Here is a 9,833-nt window from a genome sequence, read left to right on the forward strand (position 1 = left end):
GAATTGAGAGGTCAGAAAAGAAAAAAAGAATAAGCTATTATACAGTAAATCCCTATTGCTCAGTGTGGTGTTGTGAAATGATATATACAGTAAATTCTCATGTGTTTTGAGCGTTCTCAGCATGTCAGCACATAACATCAAAAACATACGTATTTGGTCTGTTTATTGAACATAAAATTAGTAAAATTTTTTGTACATCAATTCTTTGTTTATGATATTTGGCACATAGTTTTAAATGTCTTAGTTTTAAAACAGCAAAACAGAACATATAGCTACAGACATCTATCTAAATACTACTGATTTAAAAACATCTTCAAGTTGCAATCAGCTATTTTTTGACAAAGGCAAATTCTGTTGTAAAATCTCTCTTTAGAAATGTCTATTAAGATGCTGAAAATATTCTCGTACAGTACATTGACCATATTATTACATCCCTGTATACCACTAGTAAATAATTAATTCTGTCCAATGTAATAAATTAACATTCCCTTTTAGTTTTAATTATATTTTCAAATGACTCTATCAGTTTATTTGTCATATGGAAAAGGCATACATTCATACTGTATATAAATAGAGCAGTGAGATTAACAATGACAGGATATCTTGCTAGGTAGAGGTACGTTAAGCACCGAACAACAGTTTTAATAAGAAATGAGATGTGGAATTCTCAAATCTCCTGGGTCAGTTCTTTACTCGACTGACTCTAGCATGCTGCTTCATAATAAACACATTCAAGCAGATGCCACCAGCAATATCTGACAAACTCATCTCACAATTTCTATCTCTCTCTTTGCTGGTCATTATACATATATATATATATATATATATATATATATATATAAAAGGTGTGAGTCTGTATCTGGGCTGGTTTCAGAGGAGCTGTGGAACAGTTGGCTGTGCAGCAGTAATCGTGTGTCCAGCAGCCTTGCCCCAGCCGGGGGAATACCTCAGACTGGGGCCCTTTGCTTTGGCACACGGCACCGCTGAGGCTGGGCTCTCTGCTGCAGGGGCCTAGCTCTTCTTCGTCCTGGGGCAGGCAGCTGGTTTCTGGGAGCAGCTCCGGCTCGTACCGGAAGGGGAGGGTCGCTGGGCTTCTGCCTTCCTTGGGCCAGTGGCTGGTTTGAGCGCAAACGTAAGTGAGGAGGCGCAGGGAGCGGTGTCCCTCTTGTCCTGCGGCCTGCGCTGCTTTGCACTTGGCTGCCCGGAGGCCTTAACACCTGCATGGGACTGCAGGGATAAGATCTCACATTCATCTTACATAAGAGCATTAACTAACACATTCCTATCAAAACAACAGTTGCACGGCTATAAAATCATCACCATCTTCTTTTAATAGGTAAATCTGGCACCATCTAGTGGTGACTGAATATCAAAGGCAATAAGCATGGCAAAATGAAAGCACAAAGGCAGTTTAAATTGAAAAGAAAAAGATGGTGTTTAAAATAAGTCTGACATATATACAGATATATAGATATTTCTTTTATGGATATTTATGTCCCAACCTGTGAAATAAAACACGACAGGATACGGCCAGCGCAATATATTGCTGGTACTAAAATGAAAACGTATGAATCAAACAGAAAATTGAGGTTTGGGTCGTCAAAAGGCCGAGTTGTGAGAGGTTTAACGTACTTTTAAACGACTGACCTGTGAGGCGGGGGGTTGAGGGAGTAACTGGCTTTCACAGCCGATGCTGCTGCTCTCGTCCTGCTGGAGGCAGCCACTGGCTTCTTCTGTCTTTATTCCAACATTACAGAGATAACCCAAAGGGAAACATGAGACCTATACCTGGCTTCAGTGACCCTAAATAATGGAGAAGGGCTGAACCTTAGGGTGATAACTTACTTTAAGTGCTAAGTTATCTAACACTCAGTGAGATAGTTTTAGTCAAAGACAAGATCATTATCACAAGCTAATTGACGTGTAAGCAGATGTAAAGGACAGATCGTGTACCACCAGGCTGCAACTTAAATCGTTAGTTTGGTAGAGACTTTAGAGCTTTGAGTTCCTTTGGGAGCGAAACACACTCTTGAGCCCCAAAAGGAAAAGCACCTCGGCAGGTCAACAGCAGTGTGAGGTGGCTGGGCTAAACAGACACACTGTACCTGTCGGGTCGGGGTCGAGGCGGTGCTGCCGCTGCCGTCTGCTCCCGCGTCGCTGTGTGCTGAAGCCGGCCTGCGCTCCAGTACCAGGACGTCCCGGGGAGAAGTGAGGGAGAACTCCTCCAGAGTCTGTGTGACCGCCTCGCTCTCTTCCTGCTCCTGGCCATTGGTCCCGTCTGGGTCGTCCCGGAAATGACGCATCATCTCCAGCACATTGGTCAGTTTGGCGGGGGTATTAGTGTCGCCCTGAGGGACAAAGCACCAACCTCATATGAGCGCCTGCTGTGGCTCATTTGGTAAAGGTGATGAATGCAGCTGGAAGAAGCAGTGCCTTACTGTAATCCAGGGGTTATCTAGTAGCTCCTTAGCTGTGATGCGGTGGGCGGGGTCGACCTTCAGAAGGCAAATCAATATGTTTTTTGCTGTTGAGACAGACTCAAGCCAATCAGTGAGTTTGTTAGTAACAATCTGAATTACCATCTACGTTCTATCCTGTACTGCACATGCCAATGGAAACACTCCATGTTGCTAACTTTCTATTTCTTCTTTGATGCAGGTTTACTTTTTTTAAAGAATGAGAACAGAGTTGAAATGTCACCTGCATCACTGATTGTGTCCCAGATGGACCCAGTAAATTTGAGTTCTCCCTTCTTAATCTTCTTAAATAGTTTTTCCTTTGATTTGGACATGAATGGAGGCTCCCCACACAGCCTACAGGGACACACAGCCCAGATATCTTTAGCCATTCAGTGTATGTATGTATGTATGTACGTGTGTGTGTGTGTGTGTGTGTGTGTGTGTGTGTGTGTGCGTGTACTTACAACATATACATGATGATTCCTATACTCCACACATCACACTGCTGACTGTAATCATGATCGCTTATCATTTCAGGAGCTGAAACACACACGCACACACACACACACACACACACACACCATACCCATGTAGGGTTTTGCTGAAATCTGCAGACTATTCGAAGCTATTGGAATTGATTCACAAAGCAAGGAATAGTCATGAGCAGGACATATTTTAATACCCTATGCAAGGTAAAGATATAAAATATATACATTTCACTTTTCCACCTAGGTGGCCAAGAGCTGAATAGGCAAGGAAAACCCTGCCATGAGACTTCTTTAAACATAGAGCTCTAGTGTCTTGTATAGGAGGTACAGGTGTCATACCCATATAGGAAGGAGTCCCACAGGTGGCCTTCATCATGCGCTCACTCCCTACACCACCTTTCTTCACTGACAATCCAAAGTCTGTCACCTGGGTGGAGAATAGCGCTCAGAAAAAAAGGCGATACACATAAACATGATTTAGATGTACCGACAGAACAGTGTTAAATCCTTTGCCTTTTTGTCAGAAAATAAAAAAACAATGCTTATTTGTAGAGCGTGAGAACAAACACTGGCCTTCGACCATTTAGATGAATAACAAAATATGAGCTGTTAAGGCTGTATGGGTCCCGCAGAATTGCAAAGGGATACCACATTAATAATAAAAAAAAACATGAAAAACTGAAAATATCCAGATGAGATGACCAGCTCCTGTGAGATAAAAGTCATTTATACTGTGCCAGGACAACACTTTCTTTCAACATAGTACGTGTGTGTGTGTGTGTGTGTGTGTGTGTGTGAGACAGAGAGGGAAAAAAGAGAGAGAGAGAGAGAGATTTATGCTGTGGCCCAGCATTGTTTTAGCTTGCACACTAGGTATCTGCTTTGGCTGGCTCGTTGTCAATGCACGCAACATGCTGTGCTCAGGTGGTAATTTGTTTTAAGATACGGTTGATTCTCTCTTTGTAAAGGAGCACCATAAAGGAAGACCAGAGGGGGGTCTGTCATAATGAGGTAGTATTTAAAGCCTTTTTACGGAATATAGGGGAGATGGTGGAGGAGGAAAAAGTGCCCATCGGAGGCTTGTGCTCGAGTCCTGCAGAGAATGGATGAGAAGCAGCAATGGAACGTTTCCCAGTTTGTGTCACCATCTCACCTTGATATTGATCATATCATTATCGTCCCCATGGAGAGAACTCTTCATGAGAATGTTCTCCAATTTCAAGTCCCGGTGCACTATGTCTGAAAGACGAGGGGGAAAAAAACTTTTACAGACACATAATGGGTTTACATGCAGTTTTACCATGAAAAAATAAATTGTCATATCACCAAGAGCAACACCAGTGAACTGACTTAACATCATGCCAATGTAATCGCTGGTTAATACAAAATGACAGTAACACCAGGGGCAGTTTGACCTCAGGCATGGTTTTACTCAGAATTACTGCCACAGAGCCTCATTTCAGTTTTCCTTCATTTCAAGGTTCATATCAAGCATTTTAACTATCTAATCACTCATTTTCCACAAAATTTTATTCCCCTTGCCATAATATAGGCATTATCAATGACGTAGTATGAAATTGCATTTCAACAAAAATTTACGATAAGCCATCAAATTGATGAAATGTGAAAATAGCTGGCAGACTCACTATGTGCTATCCATACCTTTTGACCTTAGAGGCACTTCACAATGCCATTGCATTTCTTTAATTCTGAATTTTAGGAAGTGGTAACACCAGTAATGGAACATAGAGGCAAAACTATACCCCAATAATCCTCATCGCTTTTTTTGCTTATAAAACTCTTTTGCACTACATATAGTACTTTTACAGGATGCAAAGGTGAGGCCCATCCTGTAAATTCCACTGAATTTTATAAAAACAATGAAACGTGACCAAAAATAGAGAACATGAAATAAAATAGAAGAAAAGGGCATCTCTTTTAAGTGATTTTTGTCAAAGGGGTAAAGAATGGTGACCAATTTTGTTTCCTCTGCTGTTGCTGATGTTAATGTGGATGGATGTCAAGGAAGATCAAGATCCTTTTGAAATAAAACTGATTTCCATGTGCACTGTATGTACACTAACCCTTTGGTCTGTGATAACTAAGACATGACAAGAGTGAGTGAGTAACTAAGGTATCAAGGGAACAATTGGCACAGAAACATCCTGTAAATTCATTCACAGAAATTTGTCATGCTCTCCAAAGGTGCCATCTGCCCGCCAAATGTCCCAACAAGTGACTCATTTGGAGACCCAGCTTCAAAAAAATATTTTCCAGGAACATCCTTCTTGTCAAGTTCACATAATCACTACACACACAAACACAACACTCTGTTTACCTCGCTTACACTAGACCCTGGCTGAAGGGCCTGGTTAACAAAACTCGGTGAAGTGAGGGAAGGCAGGGGGAAAAATACAATTTGCCCGGGGCAGTCCTCTTCAGTGCGCTGTTTGAAGCAACCGATTACACAATGCAATGCTGTTGCTGCTGTGTGCAAGTGGAGTTGGACCAACTGGTATGAGCAAAACAAAGACCAGAAAATGTTTTTTTCCTTACTTTATCAGCTACTTCCAACATATTTTTCTATTTTTATTACTTCCTGCTGTTTTCGCTACTTGCTGGTGGCTGAGATTTGTAGATAAACTATTTTCAAATAACGCTCAGTACTTTTGCATTTCTTCTAAAAGTTACTGAAATACCCGTGGAGGAAAATCACATTACAATTTTCAATTATAGAATGTTATTTTTGTGCGCAATTACATTTCAGTAGCCATGCTTAGATTTTTGATGGAATATCAGATCTACAGTTTAATAAATGTTCTATTATGAGTTGAGACTCAATGTTTGCTTTATTGACAATAGACAACTCATTATGGTGAGACTTTTGCATTTGGTTTTTAATCAAAAGTCTTTTAAAATTATTTTCAACTCACTGTCCACTCCGTTTGTGGTTTAAAAAATTCAACCACATAATTGAAATATAATCCATGTACAGAAAATGACTGCATGCCATGGAACAAGTTTGTCTTATGGCTTGAATGTTTCTCCAGCAGCTCAATCAAGGCATAGAAAGAATTTTTGGCAGGAGGAACTCAATCTCCATTGTTTAAGCAAACTAATTCAATGTCTCCGTCAGACTGAAAAGTCATTGACAAAAAATTCACAGACAAAAGTGCAACTCTATATGATGACTCCATATCTGTATTATGAGTCAATATTAAGTTACATTTTTAAACCCCTCTAACAAAAGTTATTAGAAATGACAGTTTAAAAGCTGAATTTTATAAAATGTCCTGTTGCAGGAACATTTCCCGGACTCCCCTTGAATTAATGTGTATCCCTGGCTGGTTACTTTTTTCATTTTCATTTCTGGCCTACACCTACATGAAATGGCGAGCCTTGTTTCCATGGGGCTACTGTATTACCATCTTATGAAGTTATTGTAAGCAAAACGGATTGTTGATAATATGACAAAACTCCCATCAAGTCCAGCTGAGGGATGAACTTTCATGACCATGACTGCTCATATAGCTTTAAGGGTCCTAGCTACCTAATTTAAAGCAAGCACATTCTCATTGGTATCATTAGTCACTATAGAGGTATGGCAAACCAGCACAGAGGGACTTTCCATGTGAAAACACACCTATTAATCAGTATTCCTCCCCAGCTCGTTGTAAATGAGTCATTAGCCACATGTAATGGTGTCTCATTGCCAAGCAATGTCCTAAATTACCTCTAACTACAGATTTCACCATTAGAAGGGGAAACAGCATCTCCAAATAAACCCCTCAGATTCAATTAAAATGTGTACAACTTTTTTCCCTGGCAGTTGTTCATTATGACCTCATTATTAAAATAAGCCGGGCTTCTGTAATGACTGAGAGCCATAATGGCACCGAATCTCACTGATTATCACATGTCAATGAGGGCAACACAATTTGAGTACAATGACGGCACTATGATATTGCCAATTAACTAAATCCCATTTCACTCATAACACACTGTCTGAACTGTAATGTAGGTGTTGTTTGAATAATTCCATAAATGTATATGATGGTGTTCTTTCTATGATACCCAACAGTGAGACATAAAGTCACCTTTAACACTGTGAGAATGTCAACCTTTGGGATGTCATTACCCTTCTTGTGCAGGTAGACGATGGCTTCAGCTAAGCTGCTGATGATATGCCTCGTCTCCTCCTCTGTGAGGCGCTTCTTCTTCTGCAGCAGCTCATTCAGTTCACCTCCATCGCACAGCTCAGTAACCAAATACATCCTCTAGAGCAGAGCACAGAGACAATGCATCTCACTATAGGGCCGATCCGTATGTGATCGTCAATGTTGTTTATACACAGCCACATACACACGTAATACTACTGGATTGAGATATTTTCCACATGCATTACACTAAACCTGCTCTCTAAATTGGCTTTCTTTGGATTTGGGTACTTAAAAAGACAGCAAGACTCACTTTTGGTGCTTCAAAGACTTCCTTAAGATGTATTATGTGAGCATGATTCACTTGTTTGAGAATGCTTACTTCCCGTTCCAGCAGTTCGACTTTTGAACTCCCTGCCTGCAGTGGTAGGAAGGCAACAGTTAAAGGAGTTTCAGCTTAGGCATGGGAATGCTGTTTATTTCTCTCCAGACTTTAACCTCGCTTCTTTTCATGACATCAGATAATAGGCTTCCCAGAGGAATCTCAAATGCACTCACCTTTTCTTTGTTAACCTTCTTAATAGCCCATTTTTCCTGCGTTTCAATATGGGTGGCTTCACAGACGACCCCAAAGCTACCTTGACCCAATTTCCTTCCAATTGTGTATATTTGCTGTGGGGATAACAAAGGAAACCATTAATAGATTTGTAATCTACATCTGTTCTGTGAACTCTGTCAAACAGTCAGAGTACAGGATTTTCCTTGAGCTTGTAGGGATATTTGAGTTTAGGAGTTTAGGATCATTTCACTGCTTTGGATTACAAACACATTACGCATTAACTCAAGACCTGAATTCTGAAGTAGATCCTAATTTTCAAGCGCTCTGAAAAAAGGGGAAGTTTTCCAGTCTCTGGAGCTGCAGAATATAGTATTTCTAATCAAGTTACAAATGATTAAGTTGCTGCCGCAGTTCATTCAATCTCAGGTCTAATTAACTTGATCATTATCTGTGCGCATGCAAGGCTGAGCACTGACTGCTTTGGATTTGGCAAAGAGAGCAGTCAAATTCCCTAGAGAAGGGGGCGTATTCAGGAGCAAAGTGGAGTCTGATCCTCCTCTAGTGCAGATGGAGTACACTATGGAGGTCACCAGTGAGTGAGTGTGGCTTCTTCAGTATTGCCCCTAGGGCAGCGGAGGAGATTGTGGGGTAAACTGATGTATAAGAAATCCTCTATACCTTGAGGTCAGCATCGTCCTTCAGGCGGGTGTGAGGCACCATCCTCTTCGGACTGTTCCTTCGGGCACGCTGACAGGCCATTTTCATGCCTGTTCCACTAACATCTGCTTGTGTCATCTACAGATGGAAAGAGGGGGGACTGTTCAACTAGAAGGTTTATACACAAGGGGGAACTGCTTGTTATTATGTTAATGCCTCAAGCCTACAGTCTGACCATTCCATTACAATAAACCATTGTTCAGGTCATTATTGCTTTGTTATTCTTTGGCACACCACAGGATCATTTTCCAGAAATAATGTTGTAGTTACAGTAAGTTTTTTCATGACCCAGTTTACAGTCAGTCCTTACTATAGATTAGATTTTCAGTGTATCACTCTTTGTCAAGTGCCAATCGAAGTTGTGTTCTTTTCACCTGAATGGACGAAGGGCACTTTAACTCAGGTGACCTAAGGCCAGTCAGACGGAAGCCACCTCAGTAGGTGGCCTTACACTGTTCCCATTGCAACAGGTCTGCTCACCCAAACTGGTCACACTGAATGCACTGAATAACTAAGAATTCCAGCAGCAAAGGACAGTAAAGAGATCATGGCACTGGCAGCAGATTTTTGAGTGTAATACATAATCAGCTTTACATCATTAATAAACATGTCTCCACTCTGTAAAGTAAGTTGGTATCACATATTTCCAACAATACATAACCAAGCCATAGACTACGCACCTAACCGGTAAGTTTTTCAAACACACGTTGGCGACTTCATCTATACTGAACAAAAATATAAACGCAACACTTTTGGTTTTGCTCCCATTTTTCATGAGTTGAAATAAAAGATCTAAGACTTTTTCTATGCACACAAAAGGCTTATTTCTCTCAAATTTTGTTCACAAATTTGTTTAAATCCGTGTTAGTGAGCACTTCTCCTTTGCCAAGATAATCCATCCACCTGACAGGTGTGGCATATCAAGATGCTGATTAAACAGCATGATTATTGCACAGGTGTGCCTTGGGTTGGTCACAATAAAAGGCCACTCTAAAATATGCAAAAAGACATTTATTAGGCACTGAACTATGGATCTCACATGACTAGGGCTACAGATATGCATTTTTTGAAAACCAGTCAGTATCTGGTGTGACCACCATTTGCCTCATGCAGTGCGACACATCTCCTTCGCATAGAGTTGATCAGGTTGTTGATTGTGGCCTGTGGAGTGTCGGTCCACTCCTCTTCAATGGCTGTGCGAAGTTGCTGGATATTGGCAGGAATTGGAACACGCTGTCGTACACGCCGATCCAGAGCGTCCCAAACATGCTCAATGGGTGACATGTCTGGTGAGTATTCAGGCTGTGCAAGAACTGGGATGTTTTCAGCTTCCAGGAATTGTGTACAGATCCTTGCAACACGGGGCCGTGCATTATCATGCTGCAACATGAGCTCTGGTGGACATTCCTGCAGTCAGCATGCCAACTGCACGCTCCCTCAAAACTTGCGACAT

The 9,833-nt window shown here is 41.2% G+C and overlaps 1 protein-coding gene across 3 annotated transcripts; it reads right to left on the reverse strand.

Annotated features, from left to right (window-relative positions):
- Positions 1–222: 222 nt before the first annotated feature.
- Positions 223–8,458, reverse strand: stk33 (serine/threonine kinase 33). Of its 3 annotated transcripts, none has more exons than XM_078284648.1 (12): positions 8,342–8,458; positions 7,663–7,776; positions 7,418–7,522; positions 7,086–7,224; positions 4,101–4,186; positions 3,287–3,374; positions 2,924–2,999; positions 2,701–2,813; positions 2,439–2,524; positions 2,106–2,348; positions 1,648–1,737; positions 223–1,217 (listed from the first exon to the last, which is right to left on the reverse strand). In XM_078284648.1, the coding sequence occupies exons 1-12, from the start codon at positions 8,456–8,458 to the stop codon at positions 948–950; spliced, it is 1,527 nt and encodes a 508-aa protein (XP_078140774.1). In that variant the 3' UTR covers positions 223–947. The 3 variants fall into 3 exon arrangements, with proteins under 3 accessions (XP_078140774.1, XP_071768313.1, XP_078140776.1); XM_071912212.2 differs by having other exon boundaries at positions 223–1,227; XM_078284650.1 differs by having other exon boundaries at positions 223–1,227; positions 1,633–1,737.
- Positions 8,459–9,833: the final 1,375 nt, after the last annotated feature.

This window comes from Centroberyx gerrardi, chromosome 1 (genome assembly GCF_048128805.1).
Source record: "Centroberyx gerrardi isolate f3 chromosome 1, fCenGer3.hap1.cur.20231027, whole genome shotgun sequence".
Taxonomy (NCBI): domain Eukaryota; kingdom Metazoa; phylum Chordata; class Actinopteri; order Beryciformes; family Berycidae; genus Centroberyx; species Centroberyx gerrardi.

Excerpts from the sequence above, each read along its gene's own strand:
- stk33 (XM_078284648.1), bottom strand. The coding sequence starts at position 8,458 with ATGACACAAGCAGATGTTAGTGGAACAGGCATGAAAATGGCCTGTCAG. Across the intron at positions 3,000-3,286 it reads TGGGACTCCTTCCTATATGG|CTCCTGAAATGATAAGCGAT; the intron begins GTATGACACCTG and ends TGTGTGTTTCAG. Across the intron at positions 2,525-2,700 it reads GGACACAATCAGTGATGCAG|CAAAAAACATATTGATTTGC; the intron begins GTGACATTTCAA and ends CTGTCTCAACAG.